The sequence below is a fragment of the Osmia lignaria genome, chromosome 13 (assembly GCF_051020975.1).
Source record: "Osmia lignaria lignaria isolate PbOS001 chromosome 13, iyOsmLign1, whole genome shotgun sequence".
NCBI classification, from domain to species: Eukaryota; Metazoa; Arthropoda; class Insecta; order Hymenoptera; family Megachilidae; genus Osmia; species Osmia lignaria.
Window position 1 is genome coordinate 1,702,843 of NC_135044.1, and position 20,285 is coordinate 1,723,127.

General features: G+C 38.6%; 3 protein-coding genes across 11 annotated transcripts in view; 1 reads left to right on the top strand and 2 right to left on the bottom strand.

Annotated features, from left to right (window-relative positions):
- The window catches only part of LOC117602546 (uncharacterized), a 38,284-nt gene extending 22,766 nt beyond the window's left edge, over positions 1–15,518 (bottom strand). Inside the window, exons 1-5 of one of the 5 annotated variants that reach the window (XM_034320731.2) lie at positions 13,046–14,001; positions 12,880–12,970; positions 12,411–12,752; positions 10,985–11,249; positions 8,656–8,856 (exon numbers count right to left, since the gene is read on the bottom strand). In XM_034320731.2, coding sequence (XP_034176622.1) covers positions 8,656–8,856; positions 10,985–11,249; positions 12,411–12,438 — 494 coding nt within the window. In that variant the 5' untranslated portion in view covers positions 12,439–12,752; positions 12,880–12,970; positions 13,046–14,001. Of the gene's footprint in view, positions 1–8,655; positions 8,857–10,767; positions 10,926–10,984; positions 12,753–12,879; positions 12,971–13,045; positions 14,003–15,048 lie in introns of those variants that run through there. The other 4 variants (XM_034320732.2, XM_076691465.1, XM_034320730.2 and 1 more) reach the window with 4 other exon arrangements.
- Positions 15,519–15,652: 134 nt separating this feature from the next.
- temp (protein prenyltransferase alpha subunit repeat-containing protein tempura) lies at positions 15,653–19,676 on the bottom strand. 5 transcript variants are annotated; one of them, XR_004580971.2, is made up of 4 exons: positions 19,537–19,675; positions 18,666–18,906; positions 16,755–18,049; positions 15,653–16,683 (listed from the first exon to the last, which is right to left on the bottom strand). XR_004580971.2 is itself a non-coding variant. In XM_034320741.2 (3 exons), exons 2-3 carry the CDS (start codon positions 18,740–18,742, stop codon positions 16,822–16,824), a joined length of 1,305 nt encoding a protein of 434 aa, XP_034176632.1. In that variant the 5' UTR covers positions 18,743–18,914; positions 19,537–19,676; the 3' UTR covers positions 15,653–16,821. The 5 variants fall into 5 exon arrangements, 4 of the variants coding, with proteins under 4 accessions (XP_034176632.1, XP_034176631.1, XP_034176633.1 ...); XM_034320741.2 differs by having other exon boundaries at positions 15,653–18,049; positions 18,666–18,914; positions 19,537–19,676; XM_034320740.2 differs by having other exon boundaries at positions 15,653–18,049.
- LOC117602556 (Tubulin binding cofactor A) lies at positions 19,606–20,214 on the top strand. Its single transcript, XM_034320748.2, has 2 exons — positions 19,606–19,742; positions 19,988–20,214. Exons 1-2 carry the CDS (start codon positions 19,613–19,615, stop codon positions 20,212–20,214), a joined length of 357 nt encoding a protein of 118 aa, XP_034176639.2. The 5' UTR covers positions 19,606–19,612.
- Positions 20,215–20,285: the final 71 nt, after the last annotated feature.

The window sequence follows — 20,285 nt, forward strand, 5'->3', positions numbered from 1 at the left end:
ATCTAGAATTATCAACGAAGTTTAAAAGTTGACAATTCAAAATTTAATTAACATTTTGACAGCTTAGTGTTTTCTTATTTTATTTCTAGTACTAATTACAATTTGAGTATTGATAATTTTACCTTTTGGAGCGACGAAACTTCGAATCCTCCCGCGAATAAAATGTTTGTACAAAGCAGAGCATTATGGGTTTTTTCAAGGGTGCCTGGACTTCCCCCATGCACTTTCGATGTATGTACGTAACAATCCCTCCAAGAAACTCACTTTCTCGTCGATTCTACCGATAAGGCCTCAAAATACGTACTATTTCAACATTTACCAATTAATTGTAGTATTCATGGCACGTGATCAAAAAGGCACTGATTAAGTATTCGCTGCGAGCACTTCGTTACGTTAGAAACATCTCACAGTCACATCTGATCGTTCTTTCGTCGTTTACAATCGATCAAGAGTCCGAGTTTACGAGAGTACCGATATTCACGATCGTCGTCGATCGATCGTTCTTCACCTGTTCGAACGACTGCATCGACAGCCGCGTGAAAAACACAATCGGGTGACATCGTGCATTGTCGTTAAGGGTCGCCCTTAAGGATACCGTTGCCAAGCCAACAGCTGCAATATATAAAGAGAAAACAGAGACTTCGTTGTGTATTTTCTTGTATACAGAGTACGAAACCAACAGTTTATCGATTTTTCACATTTCCCTTCTTCCTTTATCTAACAGTTGTTTGCGCCTTCATGAATATTCCTTGTTCTTTTGTTTTCATGTACTTCTGTCGTCCAGCGACTACGGTCGCACGGAGCGAAAAATCGAAACGATGAAATAATTTCGCGTCTTGATTATAATCTTCACAGAGATCTTCTCAAATCTGCGCCAACTTCACTCTAATAGAAGGTTCGATCATTTTTTCTGACAGTTCCCTCGGTTTTCTCTTCGTTCATTTAAAATGAACAGTACACAATCGAAGAGAAGGCTCACTGACAGATTCGCACGGAAACCATTAACAACAGTAGATTGTGATACACCGATGGACCGTCACAATGAACAACTTTCACGAGTTTCCAAGTTTCTTTTCTGAGAAACTTGCACGAGCACATACGGATCGCGACTGACTGAGAGACATTGTGCGAGATGTGCGAGGATCGTTCACCGGCGAACACGATATATCGTGACGGCGTCGATCAATCGAAACGATCATCTGTTTACTCGAACGGTGCACTGACTCCGACAATCAAGATGGCGCACGCGAGAGCGACGCATACAGCGTGGCTTTGCATCGCGCGCGATATGTACCAGACGATTCTAACTTCTGAAGAAAACTATGATCTGAAATGGAGAAGAGAACGAACTTGGGAACCGAGCTAAGAGGAAACGATGCGGACGAATCGTGTCTCTATCCGACACTGACACACTCGACCCGTGCCGTTCCTCTTTCTATGCCGGCAGCGCTCCCTCTCGCTCGTTCCTTCTCGCTCGATATGTCCTGCCTTCTCATCTATACTATCTTCGTCCTAACTCCCTCTTCTTCCCGCCATCGCAACCGGTACTCATCGTAGTCGTCTTTCCTCGTTTCCGTTGCTAGCAAAGGGTTGGGGGCAGATTGCCAGTCGGCTTTTAATGCGCGACGGGTATAAGAAGAACAGGAGAGACGGAAGGAACCGACAACGAAAAATAGAGTTTCCGAGCGAAGAAAAAAGAGATTTACAAGGGGAGGGAGACTAAAGCGGATAGAGATAGAAAAAGAAAAGAGAAGAAAGAAGACAACGGGAAGAGTACTAGGGTTATTTTAGATATCCTGATCGACCAACGAATAGCAAAGGATAAAAGGGACATTTTTAACCTTATCGCACGGTCTCTTTGTCTCATGATTTATAAATAATTACCGATTTAATCCTAACTAGCTAAACGATGATTTAAATCCCCTCTAATTTCACGTGGATTAATTTTACATACATCCTACATTCCTACATACATATGTAACATGTTAATAAATTTGAAATTTAGTACACTCGGATGGGTAGGCTGAAATGAGTTAATCTTGACGATTCGAACGCGGTGCTTTACTCAGTTGATCATGAGCGAGGTAAAATATGTCAGCGAGGACAATGGACGCGATAGCTATGATCCTTTTCAAATGCAGATTCGCGACAAATTGTTGAAGAGACAAAAGCCGTATTTCCATCGAGGCAGCCTTTAAATTGATGTGTCTGCCAATGACACGAGCCAGCGGCAACCAGAACTGTTTACGCTTCATGCTTTTCCAAGATAATAAGTTTCTAACACGGCCAACTGTATCGCAAAATTTCGTTTGCTTCGCGATTCGTTCCAATCCGATCGTTTTGTCATAGTTCCTTGAATGAACCGTAAATAATGGTAATCACGCTGGCGTTATCAAGTCAACGAATTTCACGGTATTTTCGCGGTATCTCGTTACCAAGGATATGTTTGCCAACAAATTTTTCTTAACTTACAACTCCGATAAGTACGTATCATTTATTCGTAACAAAATTGTTTTCGAATGACTTACATTATCGAAACGACGTTCGACCTTATGTAACGTAATTACGATACTGTCTCCAAGCGCATAATCAACATTATGCATTATCAAAATATTCCATACGCCTTCCAGACGAAATAATTATTTTAATTTAAATCAATCAATCTTGTAGATGAAAATTTTCGATTGGGTGCACTAATTTGCACTGAAAATATTTGTTATTCTTCACTAATCATCTCTACAAGTATTTCTAAGAAACCTAAATTAATTTCCACTAATTAGGCAGGGCTAGCAGAAAAATATAACGAGGCAACCATAGGTTACCTATGGAAACGCATCGAGTTCTCCCAGAATGTACTATTCTCAATAGGATCGATAGAGAAGCATGCAGGAATTTACCTGTTTTTATAAAGCCAAGACAGATACATGGAGCGTTTCTTCCATCTGAGATGTTTCTTTCAACGCGGTAATCTCTTCATGAGACCGGACGATGGCGGAAATCCGTACGTAGCGCGTGTGTGAAAGAGAAAAGACGTTTCAGCTACTGTTCGAGAAAGCGAATCGAGCTTCACGATACGACGTTATCTTTCGCGGGGTTGACCGCACGAGATACGTCTCTCGCGTAAAAAGTCTCTTAACATTTCGCACTTTGCTCATTATCTGAGACGGGGGTCTAAGCGACGTCTACGTACGTACGTCCATAAATCCAGACGGTTTCATTATAATCAAAACAGGTTCGACGAACACGGAACAGACGTTTCGACTGTTTGTCCCCAAGAAAGAAGCAAACGCCGCGCCGATAACGTTTACGTCAGCTGTTTCGACTCACTGCTAAGGCTACTCTTTTCACGGTATTCTAATAATTGCTTGTAAATTAGCGGACAGCGTTAACCTGGGGTCAAAACGCTCTGCTATTCATTACAACCAGCAGACGTTTTGTTATTTTAACCCGAAACTAAATGAATTTTATTTGAAATTCATTTTCGTCTATTTAAATTCCAAATTTTCTACCCATTTTTTAAGTCTGGGCCACGACTGACCGCCGTCGTTATCGTTCGAAGGTTAATTGTCTTACGACACATCCGGTGCGTCATGAGGTATTAGGTTGAGTGAGCGCCATTATGAAATCTTACCAAATAACCAGACTATTAATTCTGAAAAGTATTGTGAACAACTGCGTCACCTAAAAGCAGCAATATAAGAAAAAGGGTATTCACTTTCATCCAGAAAAGGAATGATCTTCCATCAAGACAACGCACGACTGCACACATCTTTGATGACACGAGAAACATTACTACAATTTGATTGGGATATATGACCTAACCCACCATATTCACTGATATTTATTTATTTCGAGCATTGCAAAATTCCCTTGATGGAAAATCGTTTAAAAACATAGAATAAGGAAAAACACATGTATCTAAATGTTTTAATGAAAAATCACAAAAATTTTATGAAAAAGGAATATTCGTGTTATCAAAGAGATGGAAAAAGGTCATAGAACAAAATGGTACATGATATTAAAATAACAAAACTTTATATTATTGTGAAGAAACGCGGACTTTTTACTCGACCTAATATATTGATTTCTCCAATGAACGAACTAAACAAATAAATCCATTTAAAATGGTACATCTGTTAGTTTTCTCTGATTTACGTAAAGGAACCCTTAATTGGAGAGAAACGTTTCGTTGGTAAAATCGATGGACTTAAGCTTCCCCTAGGTGGGAACAGAGGAGATCGCGAAAAGGGGTGGAAAAACTGCGACGTTTTAGAATACAGCTCGTTATCCGCGTCAATATTTCCCGGATAACGAGTCTCTTTAAGAAAATTCCGGCCTTCGAAGGCACTCGTTGTTGTCTCAATTGCCACCCTCTTTCTTCCATCGTCTCGTCTGGTAAATGAAGTCCCATCGGTCGTATGGAAACACGTCCATCGCACACACGTGGCAAAAGACGGGCAGAACGTCATAATGGCCCGAGGCTGATCCACGAGGGTACGTGTTACGAAAGTCTAGCCGAGAATTAAAAGCAAGAAGACGAGAGACTTGACCACCAGGAAAGGGTTTGCAATTAATCCGACGGACAACTGGAAGCAACGGAAGCCTCGTATGACAACCGACATGGATTTACGTCACGTGGAATTGGCTTCCTATCATATTTCCATCGATCCGAACTAAGGAAAAACGTCGACCGTTAGGAAGCGACTACCAGTCCGTGGTATTTTAAACGATCGAATCCTTTCTGCTGGAAAATTTTCTAGGTAGAGATACGATATATCGATCGGGATGGTATTTTATACCGAAGATAAAATTGCGCTGAAAATCGTCATCTTTCGGGTTTGGATTGATCTACCCAATTAAACTCAAAGGTGATATTTAGATATCAGAAAAGACGAATTGTTTACAGTGCAATGATATCAAGACTGTTATCATTTTGTATGTACAAAGGCTTTCCTTTTAATTTCAGCGAGAAATGGCAGGCAAAACATAAGTTACGTAAGATAATACATATTTGTCATATGCTTCCTGCAATTCTATATACAGGGTGTCCCAGCATAGGTAGTACGACCGAGGAGGGGGGGATTCTACATGAAGAAACAAATTAAAAATAAAGAAAAAAATTTTTTCATTTAACTATGATTTAGATGAATGGATCTCGATAGAAGTCATGTGTCACTTATAAGTAGTACTAATATCATTAGTATCAACATGATGTGCTGTATTACTTATTTCTACCTATGGATTTAAAGTAGATTTAAATGAAAATAAGACATGTAATTTAGTTACTAACTTACTTTATTAATGCAAAAATTGTTGAAAATGCTGCCCATTGTGCTACTAATTGTGATACTGATATTAGTACTACTTATAAGTGACATATGACTCTTATCTATACTTAACTGAATATTCAAAACTGATCTCAAGAACAGTCTGAAATGAAAAAATTTTTTTCTTTATTTTCGATTTGTTTTATCATATAGAATACTAGGGTGCTGGGACACCCTGTAGATATGAAAGTATACATTCCATAACAAAATTCAAGAGTCCATTTCTAATGAATGTACCATCGTTACGTAAGGCCACGATTGACCCAGCCTTATCATACGAGAGTCAAAGAGGCTTGAAATCTACGAAACTCTTATCGTCGATCAAGAAGCAAACAAATATAATATGTACAAACTAATAATCGTGTCCTACTTGTATCTCGTCAAATATACTCGAACGATTTCGCAACGATGTATCTCTTGCTGTAAATTCATTAAAGAACACGATTCGTTCGCGAATCAGAGCGATAACGATAGACGATCTATGCCATCTAAAAGTGCAATAACTATGGCACAGGTTAAAAACTGGATCAGGGAGATTAACCTTAATATCAAAAGCTTACATCGGGAAACCTTAAAGTGTAATTCCGTGAAAGAGTGGCAACGGATCACTGTCACGAGAGTCAAGATTCTCGTCCCAATTACATTTATCTAGGTTCATCTGTTTTTCATGAAATTCGAATGACCATTAATAAAGTAATCTTCCATGTAACTTGGCAAACGATCAGTTCTATACGATACCTTAAATGGAGAAATTTTATGTATTATGGCAACTCATGCTGTGGTGATTTATGAGAAATTCATGTGACCATTTGAAAATTAGCCATGCCAATTTCTTGATTGGCAGTTCTTTTCCTCCATTTATCTCAGATTTATTCCTCAATAAAACAGTAAAAAAAGGTAATAAAAGTAGACTCGATTTACTGGCACGTGAAAATGCAAGTACTCTAAGAAGATATAATAAATTTCTTCCATTGCGATTCGATCGTCAACGACAGAAAAAAGATTCCCAGTAGCGTAACCAGGCAATCACGTTCTATTTACACCTTTCTGCTCGTGCACGTGTGGCCGGGAACACGCGTGCTAGTTGAAACGTGGTCGGGTGAATACCTTCAATAAAGAGCATAATTTCCGAGCAGACTGGTGTCTACTCGACAGGAACTGAACGTTCGCACAAAACCTGATCTGTAACGACTTCGTTTGCGTTTCCCTCTCGGCTTTGTCGCGTATTCAGCGGCTGACTCTCGTTTCGTGGCTTTCAAAAATCTTTTCTCCCTTTCGTTCGCAGGGTAGACTCTTACGCGATCGATAAAAACGCGTGAGTTCTCTGATTGAAGAGACTCTCTAGCTTCGAAGTTAAATCCTCCGAGTCAATGTCGAACGAATTTAGAACGCGATTCGACGCGGTTAGATAAAAAGATCTTTGAAAAATAGATAATCGTGTGCGGAGATGACGCGTGCGTGCGTATCGTGCATACAGAAACCTCTGTCGCTCTCTTGGATTCTTTTTATCGACGACCGCATTGCGAAATTGCAATAATCAATAGCAATTAAAACTGTTTGTCGCACGCGATCTACTGGAAAATTCTGTATCGCTAGATGGAAACGCACACACCACGCTGTCGTGGAAATATATCGTTCTGCCATGAACGTTGGCTGATTAGGGTTAAGCACGAGATAAGGGATTCACGATTAACCCTTCGAGCTGGTTATTCCGGAAACCAGGATTACTTAATATCGATTCAACTTCCTGTGTCCAGGTTACCTCATACAAAGGAAGGATTTCAACTTGCATCAATTAATCCATGACTTCCAGTTTCCTTTTTTTGTAGCAACTTGGAATTTAATGGTTTTACTTAATCAAATTTTTTGAGAAACGGGCCGGATTGAAATTTTTAAAAACACGGGGGCTGGACGAAAAATATTCTTATTGAAATCCTATTAGAACATTAATTTACATTGCGTGTGTAAATTGGAATTTATAATGGAAAATATCTATTAAAATGTACCAAATCATAATAGAGCAATTTTGTAACAAAATTAATATTAATATTTCTTATATAAAATATTTATAAATAAAATTCAGGGGCCAGATGAAAATCTTTGGAGGGTCGTAGTTTAGTGACCGCTGACTTCGAAAAAAAAAAGTGAAAATTGAAATATATAATAGGAACAAAAAGCTCGTAAAACAGTCGTTCAACTGTTATTTTCCAATAATGCATCCGTCAGCGTTCTATGAAATTACAGTCTACGGAAGTGGAAGTATTTCAAACCAATTTATAACACGCTGACACGGTTCTAGGAATTTTTTAAGGGAATCGTTCCGAGGCAATTAATTGAACGATAAATAAAAATTTTTAATTACCCACCGATTATACGATTAATTTAACTCGACTTTCCATGCGTTCAGAATTGAAAAGATAATTACTAGATAATCAGATCATGAGCTATTCAAGTATCCATTAACACTTCAACGATAATTAACAAGTAAATTTGTAATTCGTCGTTCTGACAGATTAGATTGTTCCGGTGTTAATAAATTAATGATCATCAAAGCTGTGGCAAAAAATCGATACATCGAATAAAAAGGAATATCCGAACAAAGTATTTTTAGAAGAACAGATGCCACAACCTTGGTTGTATAAAAGTTGAACTAAAAATAAGTGACCAATCGTGAGAGCTTATTTACTAATGGGAAAATTGATTCATCGAAGTGTAACGGTGTACGCGCAAGTATCGTTTAACGAGAACAGTTTGGAATTTCTCCATTTTTTCCCACGAGAGTAAATTAATAAGCTCATTCTGATTTTTCTGCAACGAGAACCAGGAAGACACGTTTTAACTCTGCCTGTATCCCTATTAACCCTTTAACTGTAGGTACTTTTAGCACAGCCGATCGCTCTAATTTTAAATGATATTACTAAAGTGATATTCTATAATAAAAGATTCTTTTTAATTGTATTTATTTTATTTTTATTTTAGTGGTATGTATATAAGCCACAGTCGCTATTTGATAGCAAAGATTAACATGGTGTTTATATACCACACCCGCTTCTGGCTATAATTTTAGTATGTGCTTTATAAATCACACCTGCAGTTAAAGGGTTAATGTATAACGTCCTAAATAAATTATTTTACAGCTTCAACTATATTCTACACGTGTACATGCTTTCAATTTATTTTCTCAAGATGAATCAACCTGATCCCACTTATATCATGATTACTAAAACACCCTGTATTTATATTTGCATAAACACCCGCGGACTACTAATGATAAACAACGCACGATCATCGCCGGAAATAGAAGGTAAAGAAAGACATTGAGACTTACCCATTGATGATGGAAGAGGATTCATCGTTGCTAGGCGGTCCCGACACCTGGACTTTGGGCAAGTTGTAAACATCCACCTGTCCTTGACCATATCCCTGCCCATGACCATGACCTGCTTGCTGTTGATGATGGCTATGTGTCGTCGGGTATTCATCGCTGTCGCTACTCTGCGGAGGCTCGGATCCTACTCCTCCACGAGGTCTGAAACAAACATTCATTTCCAGATATTAAATCGCGTAACAGGAAAACACTTACTTAGTTATTCTTAGAACGATACATTGTTTCGTTATGAATTCATTTTCCAAGAATTTATTCAACAAAGATACTTGATCAGCCTTTAATTTGAATTTCAGTTAAGAAACGACCTTTGTCATTTATTAATTAACCTGCATAAAATTCGAACGCTTCAACAATATGTTATTAAATATATTAAGACGGGGATGAAATAGTCACAGTTTAGGAGAAATTTTTTTTTTTTTTTTCAAATTACAAGATACGCAACAGACAAATATATGGAAGTATCCAACTATGCTCGATTACACAATTTAATATTCAACTAGTTTAAACAAAATCACACCTGCGATGAGTGTTGTCGTAGCTAGCAGTCCAATAGAGGGGCGCCACTGTCCCACGTTATTGCTACACTGTCACATGCAAAAAAACGACTCGAAACAGATCTTCTCCCACGATCCACAGATTTAATTACTTTCAAACTCTTTCTATATATTCATCGTATACAATAAAAAGGGCCCTGACAATCCTCCGTTAGAATCTGAGGACACCTCGGTTGTTCACTCGGTCAATACGGTTGCAGCATCATTTCTCCGGAGAACTATCCGGAAGATGAATCCAATTCTTAACTCTTCTGTTTTTATATTTATTTTTTTTCTTGAATTCTCTTGCCGAAGATCGATGTATCCAGTTGTCTGTTAGGGATCCTCTCGATGATCTTCTAAAGCGAATCGGTATCCTTCATCTCGTTGCGGTTTGAACGGCACGGATCCAACCGGAAGGAACGGCTCGTGCGTGCGTCAGATATCGGACAACGTGGCGAAAGCGTGTCCCACGAATGCTTGCTACGAAAAATACGGCAATGCGGTGCGTGGATCGTGGTGCAGTTCCACGCTCGTGGGGCTCTTCGATACTCGACGACACTTTCGCGGATGTACACCAATGGTACATCACTATGGGATGTACGTGAACGCACACTCAGCTGTTTCGGCGCGTCTGCGCCAGTCTGCCAGCTATTGACCGAATACCACGTTGCTGGGCACGTATAGCTATATACATGTGGCCGACTTGTGTACGAGTGCACGAACGTTGGACGGGTGTCTGTGTACACGTGTACACGTTATTTCACACTAATGAACCGGGAAAGATCGCATCGCTGCACCCAGGAAGACGGCCAATAGAGAGAGGGAGAGCAGTGCCGGTCAGCTGATCGCGAATGTTGTTTCCCGGGACTAAACGAATCGCGTCCTCTAGTTCTGTCGCATCACGTATACTTTAGTACGAGCGAAACAGAACGATACACGTGCGCATTCTCGCGACAACTATATATTTACAGTGGACATTTAATTGCCACACGGGCCGACCAAATAAAAATAACTTCCTCATTAAGGTACTACCGGTATATAGCAAGCGCTAGGAACTGACACAGTGGCGTAACGAGATGCTCGTGGATCCCGGGGCGAGAAAAATGTCCACCGTGTCAAGTAGGACGTGTAACGAGATCGACGTTTCACCACCGCTTTCTAATCTTTCTGGAGCATTGCGCCAGATAGAAATTTACGATGATAACAACTCGATAGGACGATTAGAAATTTTGGACAGGGAAACTGTATCACTTAGAGAGGTTCCCAAATGTCGAGTTAGAGACATAACGAGAGGGCTTGAGGTACTGGAATTACTTATGTTTAACCTTCAGCCAAATATATGCGTAAACAATCTTCTATCTGTTCGCACCGAATACCATGTACCAGTTACGATACTCCAAGCCCTATCGTTTCGACAAATTGCATTAAAATTGTAACGCTTTCAGAGTATCACTAATTTCCTACGATTACAACTTTTCACACTATTCTAGCTACTTAGGATTTTGTAACAATTCACTTGATATGTAAGACGGATCCTTGCATAACGATGATAACACACCCAACTGCGTCACGCGATGGCCAGCATCCTGAAACGATGTGCGCGGTGCTCCGAATTCTGACTGAGAAAACATCGACGACACGTCCGCGGCGATAGACGTCCCTTACACCGAGTACGTCCGAAAGGATCCGATGATTCGTAACGAATGCATACGTGATAAATCAGATTGACTTACGTGGGCATTGACACAGCCGGGCAGCCAAGTTGCAGAAGATTTCTGGCGAGATATTCCGGCGCAGGTGCGTCGATCGCAGGTGCGGAATGCCTGGCGGGCCGGACTGACGTAGCATTCGATTTTTCGGACGACCATGAAGCGGATGGAGATGTCTTACCATCGTAAGATGACACGTGTAATCGATTACGATCGGCGTTGCTCGAATTCGATGACTTTGATATCCTTAAGGAACTGGCTCGACGAAAGGACGATCCTAATTCACTGTCTGAAATGAATTCACAGTAGTCGCGGTTAATATGTGTATATTTCATCCTAAATTATTTTTTGATGGAGAATAAAGGATATGTATTTTTTGGAAGTAATATTAATTAATTTGTTGTTACATTTCGAAATAATCGTACCATTATACAGAATGTTTGGCTAGGGATGAACATTATTTAAGGAGGTGGTAGTTGGGATGATTACCAAAATGCTTATTAGGGTATAATTTTTGAATAATTAATTGAAAGACATCGACCAATCAGAGCGTGGGATAGAACGTGGGTACGAGTGACAGCTACGAGAAGCGCGCTCGACCGTGGTCGCGAACAAACTACTCGGCGCGTCGGTTCATAGCCTACACTCCAGGGTCGGCGCATGCGCACTATGCGCGCACTCATTGGTCCTTGTTTTTCATTAATAATTCAAAAACTAAGCATTAATTAGCATTTTGGTAAAAGGAAAAGTTGTTCAAAATCATTCCAGCTACCATCCCCTCGAAGGATGCCTACCTCTAATCAAACACTTTTTATATATTAATATATTTATGCATTAGTTTTGTCATATTTTAAAGCTGATTTTATTTAATAGAAAAAGAAACATTGTTCTATTTCTGGAAAATTTTCAAAACAAGCTTTTATTACCCTATCCTTAAAAATCAAAATTAAAAACGAGAGTTGTAATAAAAGCGAGACACAAGTGTTAATCAATCGGAGTGTTAAACACGTGTAACACGTCACAGTACAATATTTAATTGCGGTTAATCTTGGATACGCGAACTTTGGAAGTATCGTAATATTGAATCACCTGAGAATCCTCGCGTCGACATGACGGAAAAGCGTGCGACGAATATACCAGAACGTAAACGAGTGATGTAATAAAACAGACACGAAGCGATCGGAAATGACAAGAAACAGCGCGAAAGGAAGATGCCGTTGAATGGGTAGCGACTGATGTTGAGGAAACAATTTAACGAAGACGCGATTTCACGCCTGTTCCCCTCGAACGGCGTTTTAATTCGTTTAAAAAGCCCTCTTGCATCATGTCAACCTTAGCATTAGTATACTATTTCTTCGGTTTCTGAGTTACGTGAGCGCATTAAAGAAGACATTCGCTTTCGTAATAAAGTTCACCGCGCGGACGGTTCGTGTATATCGGGCCAGCTTACCTTGTATCTGATAAATTCTTAGCGCCATTAAAAAAGTGACCTTTTCACTGATCGATAATCAAAAAGAGAAAGCGTTTGTCTATAGAATATTTACAAAGAACATGACGTGTTCTCGGGTGAAACAGTACGATTCGTCTGAAACCGGATGACGCGTTACGGTATTTCCCGTTTTCCGTTTGAAGAATCGGAGGGCACCTCGCCAGTAGACCAGACACGACCTCGAGTGCCTCTGACTAAAGACTAAACCTCGACGCTCTCTCAGGTATGCACAAAGGCGATCACGTACAGATTTTGGCAATAGACCGCGCATCCTTCCGAGGAATACCGCATTTACGCGAACACCTGCAACAAATATAAGGTAATGGAAGGGAAACTACACAATGTTGCAGCGTCCCTGCTTACTCAGGTACCGGTGACGGCTATAAACCGTCGCGAAGCTTACAAAATAAACGTTTCCACGATTTCTTACTTTTGAAAGAATCGAATTGAAGATCCTTGCTCCGTTAACCTGGCGACGCACAGTGGGACGTTTGCATGGAAAAGCTGGTCAAAGGTATTTCCTGAAATTTTGTACTGCTATTTATTTACTTTTACCGATATTAGACTCTTGACACTGTTATTTAAAGACAACGAACCTGTCCTATTCCAGATAAAAATCCAAATTACGCCGATGCATATTTGAGGATCCTAGTTGAGTCAGAACGATTCCCTGGTTGTTTGCCAGGGAATTCCACGATGAGGTAGCTGCATGGAATTCGCAAGAGTCGGGAATGAAAACGAGCATCCGTGAGGCATGTTCGCGAGATGGAAAAGAGCAGCGATAACCGTAATATCTTCTGAGTTTGACCGATAGCACGTCGGAGTACCATTTTATCCGTGTGCTCGTTATTTCGGTCTCAATTAGTATTAAGTGATCATGCGTGCGTGTGTGCGCGTCCGTTCTGGTCAGAAGGTCGCAAGTTCACAGTTATTCCGTGACAAGAAGATATATCCTACGCAGAGACGATTCAGCTTCGTCGATCGTGTTCCTCAATGATACCCAACCGGTTTCCCTAAATCTTTCATGGGATGTCTTGTTTACTCGTGCACGAACGCAATTCATCGCGATATTTAAAGCGAGACACTGAAGGACTCTTGCTCTCTATTTACAATTCAGCATGCCAACAACGAATTAAGCGGAATTATCGTCGAATCATTGCCTAGCACGAAATAATCCAAACTGCTTTGTATTTAGCTGAAAAATAGTGCAACTATGTTTCAATCAATTTGTATTAAGATCATTAATTACAGATTTGCGTGGTCACCTTTGGAATATTTAAACCTTTGATGTCTCGAAATCGCCCATTTAATATGCAACAACCTAATAAATTAGTTCCTGTTTAGAGCGTGCTATAGTAATATACAGTGGGTCAAAAAATTATTCGCGCATCGTTTAAAACAGAATACCTCGTTTAAAATTGGACCAAATGACTTGAGGTTTCTCGGGAAGGTATACAAATTAATTTACTAAGTTATTTGCCTTCGTTGTTTTAAAAAAATAAAATTTTCCGAAATTGGGAAAGAAATAGTAAAAGGAAATTTTTTAACTTTCTTATCTGAACCTGTAACGAAAATTTAAAATATGACATTTGTCAATTTAAGTATGTTACGTGTTTGCTGAAAATTTCATTAAGATCGGTCAATTAGAAGTTACAACTAATTGAAATTGGTAAATTAATTTGTATAGCTTCTCGAGAAATCTCAAGTAATTTGGTCCAATTTTAAACGAAGTATTCTGTTTTAAACGGTGAGCGAATAATTCTGTGACCAACTGTAGATGCCAATCAAACTGAGGTTAAAGTTCGTTCAACAACGACGGTGTTCTATATCGATTCTCTATCCTCCATTCATACAGGGTGTCCCATGCTTCTGGGCTATAAGTACCTTTGGCTAGGTAATGTTCATTTAAATAAAATATTTCTTACAAACACTCCATAGCTCTCGATCGCGCTACGTCAATCCTCTTAAAGGATTTTTACCACTTTGACGAGCTTCGATTATTATTCAACTAAAATTCACGCATTCCTGGGAATAAATGGAGCGTGATGTCGCTTTGAAGTCTATTACATTCGCCGTCGGGTCAATGAATAAAGGATCAGGAGGTGAAAGGGAGGGGTTAATTGGGCAATAGGTCAAGGTTCAATAATTTTCTATCGTTGCGGCTGATTTTTGCCTGGACGGATGTCCAGTAGCTGAAGAAAAATAATTTTCTTTCCCACGATAATATAAAAGTCCTCGTTTCAAGGCTTTTGTTTCAAACCACGTGTTTTCAAAAATAGCGGGAATCCCCGAATGAAGATCAGTATCATTTTGTACAGTTCACCCACGAATTTCAGATTATCAATTTTAACCTCGTAACGTGAACTTTTTGCAATCACTCGGCCATAGTTCGTTACGTATCAATTTTTATGTCCATATCAAAAATAAACAAAAACCTGAAAATAATCAAAATAAATAATGGGAACTTTGCAAATAGGAACAATTGAATTTTATTTCATTAAAATTCAACGCAAATGTTCTAACTGATTGAATAAACAAAGGAATGAATTTTGTCTAATACATCGAAAGCGTGACGGTTAGAAAATAAAAATTGTCTCACCTGTATTTTGCAGGACCTGCGTCTTGTTTTGTTTCGAAAAATCTTGAAGATTATCTTGAATAGCGGGGCTAGTTTCAGACGCCATTGAACCTCACTTTCGAGGAATGCTTGATTTTTGAATGAATAGAAAAAAAAATACTTGTCCGACCCGCCACTACGCGTTGAACGTTGCTTCTTTAACGTACCTCACTAGCGGAATTTCTGAGGATGCCTATCGACCGCCTCGTCGTCGCACAATCGAATCAATCGACCAATAGACGTATTAGAGAATAGTCACGTGCGACTTTCGAATAATATATTAAGAGTAAATCGTTAATAGAACCGCGTCTAAAACAATAACCAAACTTTTCACGAGTCTCGTTTTACCCCGCACAGTATGCACGTTGCCGCGTTCTCGAAAACTACGTTATCGATTGATCACATAGTCGATGACAGCCTCTGCGATTATCGATCTATTAACCACCACACGCGAGAAATAATAATCTGCGAAGGTATGTACGCACATAATTTATTGTATTTTAGGTAAATTAAGCTGCCTCTATAAGTACGTTAGATAATTATACATTTTTTAAAATAGTGGGATAAAATAAATATGATACAAATAGAATTTTCTCACAGTTTATAAGAAATAGAATAAAATGAAAAATGACGCGAAAATATAAACTGTATCATTACGTCATCGAACGCAAAGTTATGTACAAACTTTCTGATAGTTCAAAGCTTAATATCTCTAAAACTAAAAGCCATCGACAGAAACATTAAGACACATAATTAATATTTTTTAATGTACCTTCATCCTGCGAAAGCGAATCAAAAATCATTCTAAAGATGGAGGTTATTGAATGACAAAAACTATTTTAACATGGATCATAATGTTATGTGTACAAAAGAATAAGCTGTTGACAGGATTCACTGAACTTTATTAACATGTAACAATGAAACGGAAGTTATAGAAGTTGGTGGCCGAAAATCCTGACGATCGCACGCGCTCAGCAACCATTCCCGGTAGACTGAATAGTTCAGTCAAAATTCTAAAAGTTTATTTTTGGTCAGATTGTCGTGCCAAAGAAGGACAACGTGGCCAATGTCGCATATGTACCTAGTCGCGTGAAAACAACTGGCCTGATGATGTAAAATGGCCTGCGCGCAGGCCCTCGCTATTCTAAGGTGACTAAAAACATACGATTACAAAACTAACATCTTTCTTTTCTTCGAACTTTTATCAACATACTGCTATACACGTTTGTCTCGCTATAATACTTCCCTATAGCCTCAAAAGACACTTTTTTTTCTTTTGTATCACGCAATTATAATAATATTCTCCTGAATAAGGTTGGACAGCATTTAGAAAAATCAAACGCTGACCGATTTCGTGTTCTTTCCCTTTGATTATTACGACACGATCTCGTGTCCGGTTTATTTGAGGTTTACCTTCATACGATGCACCATAAACGTCTCAAAAATAAATATTGATACTCATTCCATCTGATCTACATTACTGATTAAATCTTACGTATTGAAACGGCGCTATCATTTATGCACAGAGGGTTCGCCGTGCGAATGGGTCACACGAGAGAGCACTAATGAGAGATACAATTCATGGGTAGTAGATACACGCCTAGGAATAACATCTGCCTGGAATACAGAATGACAATTATTGCGTTATTCCTCTGATACTATATTATATTATTTATAAGATTACATACCATTTTTTTTCCTTTCTTTTTATCTGTTTTTACCGGAAAGGTATAATTTCGTTCGTGGCTAATAAAATCACGACCTAATCTCGAACCCGATGCTTTTCAGAAATTTCAAAAATCTCTCTACGAGCATCTTTTCGTGTTGATCTCGTTTCGTCGCAACGTTACCGATTCTCTCGGTCGAGGCACGGAAAGCTTGGACGAGAAAATCGTGGTACAAAGTTACATCGTCGTCTATCGTAACCACCATCTTTTCGACATCCTTCGTTTCGATTGATTTATCAATAGATTCGCTCTTGACCTCGTTCGCGTCCCTACAGGAAGAACGATGCTTCCCATAGGATTCTATGAAGCGCGTTAAAAGATAACCGAGGAACCTACGGTGACACCAGAGAGACTCGTGACCGTGGTACATGGAAATACTGTTGTCGTTCACGCGACATTCTTCCACCCAGTAAGACAAAGCGCGGAAATACGATTGTTGTTCCATTCTCATGGAAGTCGTTCGGAATTCCGCGTTGGTCGTAGAGAACAGCCTTTGCAGTTTATCAGCTTCCTCCGTGTCACCGATGTTTGATTTAATGTAATCAAACAGTTCCTCTGTACATTGTTCACCGGCGTCGGGACACTTTCTAAACAGTTCTTTCGATGGTTCTTTCAACTCGAACATGTACTTCCTCAGCAAGAACTGTCGATAGGAGAGTCCGCTGTAATCCGACACGTGTCGTTGACACCAAGCAAGAGAATTCTTCCATTCGGTTTCGAGCGTCGGATAAGTGAATGCCCGTGATTCGCGTAGGGTCATTATGTGACGCCTATGACTCCATGCGTGATAATTACTCGCGTATCGGTCAGCGCACGTTGCCGCTATGTCCAATTCCGTGCACAACGGCGATTCCGTTGGTTCAGGATCGTAACGGGTGTCCTTAGAGTTCAATACATAGGACAGTAACCACCGTCGGTAGGCGAACGCCTCGAAGCATTTCGGCTTATGGTAAAGCACTAATCGTGAAAACGAGAATTCCTCGGTTGCTTCCAACTTGTGTCCCCTTACTAACTCTCGTCGCATGTTCCAGAACGTTGTAACGTCTGGATTTAATAACAAAGCTCCCAGCAACCATCTTGCAACTGTACTAGGCTCCTCTCGTCTGTGCTTATTCTGGCGAAGTTCGAAGAGGCGACGGTAAGCGTAGCAGTAAAGTGGTTGCACGCACCAGGACGCTAGACCGAGGTAGTCTTCCTGGTGGAACACCGGCGATTTGTTTTCATTATCCTCCGCGGGGACTATTTCGAAACTTTTCCTGAAATTACACGTGAACAACGCTAACTTCAATTTTTTTCAATTACTGCTACTGAATGAAAAAATTAGACTATAGATACCTGGTATCATTTTTCATAACACTGTCATTGGCTCGTTTTAAATATTAAATAATAAATCACAAATCAGAATAAAAATCTTTCAGGAAATACAAAGAAAAATAAGAGACTAATATATATATATAATATTTTTATAATATTATGAAATTTTCACTAGTTATTTCTATGACATAGGACAGATAGTTCGAATAATAATATTAATAATAATATTAATGCATATATAGAAATATACAATCATAAACATTAAAATATAATAATCACGATGGCGCCAGTTTCCTATCGTTAGATATCAGATACCAACATTACTGACACTGTATTTACTGTGCAAACCTTATACGAACCATCATACATACTCGTGTTTGATTGAAACGTATAAAAATGATGTTTATAATTTAATCTCATGAAAATTAAAACGCACTGATTATAACGTTATAATGTCTATAGTATATATTAATGCATCAAACTTAAGAGTTAAAAGGCACATTTCACAGATATTTTTAAAGACTCCGCCCTCGTAATGTATCTAAGAAAAACACTCACAGTGACGGATTCTTCTTCACCACATTTTCGATGTCGGAAAGGATTTTCTCTGCAGCCGGAAAAATGTCGTCTTGCATTGTAATCCCGTCACTATTGTTCGTTACATGTCTCGGAGAATCAAGTATAAACTAATACACAATTAACCCTTCTGTTTCTCTTACTGCACCTTTCAATGCAGACACGATGTAGCGTTTTTCTGCGGAAGTGTGGGGGATATGACTGCGATACCATTTGAAGTTTCCTGCAAGTCTCGAACGTTCGAAATTAAATGGCGCGAAATTATTAACTTTGACCTACGTTGATAAGAAATAAAACTTAAATACACCTTATATTACAAAAAAAAATGGTAGTAAATATAAATACAAATAGGCTCATCATTATTTCTTTAGAATTAAGATTATCTGTACCACCTCTCTGTAATGGGTTCATGAATATAAATCAATAACTAACATATTATTATTCTTATGTAAATATTAAAATATAAGAAGTTTTGCTAATTGTTATAGTAACAATTGTCCAGATCTTAAGTTAAAACTTTATAAAATAAAGAGTCACCTGTTGTATTAATAAATATGCATAAGTATTATCAAGAACATCGTTCATCGTAAGGAGTAATAACCGCGAACATATTCGATGTAATAGAAATTTTGTACCATTTTTAGCATAAAATTTGTAATACAATTTAAAACGCAAAAATAATTTGGTATACCATAAATGATCGATTAAAGTTATCGACATTTTCGATAATTGTCTTGTTCTATCATAAGAACTTCACTTAATACTTAACGGGGTACAAGTCTCCGGCTATAAATCGGTATAACCTATAAAAAACGTAGTTCCTCTTGATTTCATTTCTAGCCATTCGTCTTACCTTATAAGGAAAAATTTTTCTTAATCACTGTCTACTTCGTTTCCAACATTCGAGGTAAAATATTTAAGTTAAAACAATGTCTGATCCTCGTATAAGAACTCTAAAAATTAAGACTGGAGTAGTGAAACGTCTCGCAAAAGAAAAAGTCACTTATGAGAAAGAAGCAGCACAGCAACGTGAAAGGGTACAAAAATTAAAGGAACAGGGTGAGAATATATTGAAAAATATATTGAAAAAAACTCTCTAGCCAATTAAATCCTTTCAATAGCTGTGTTATTTGTTTAAATGCTTCCGTATGTTTTTCATTTATTTTAATCGTCGAAATGTTTAAACATTCAAAAAACATACGTTGCAATGATTGGTGTACAAAATGCATTAATTAAAATAGTTTAAAATTTGCATTTCACCTTTGTTAAAGATAACTACTTTTAATATTTTATATTTGTTACAGACAAGGATGACTATGATATAAAGAAACAAGAAGAAGTACTTCAAGAATCTCTTATGATGGTGCCAGATTGTCAAAGACGTCTTGGGAAAGCATTTGAGGAACTTAAAAAGATTTTGGATACAGAACAAGATTTAAAAGAGATCGAAGATTATATCGAAGCTGAGAAAATACTGAAAGAAGCAGAGGCTCAACTTCCTAAAGAAGGAGAAATTATGGAGATGTGTTAAGAAACTAAGTCTAATAATTCTATGAAGATACTGCGATAAGTTATGAAAGAATTATATTTTCAGCTAACATA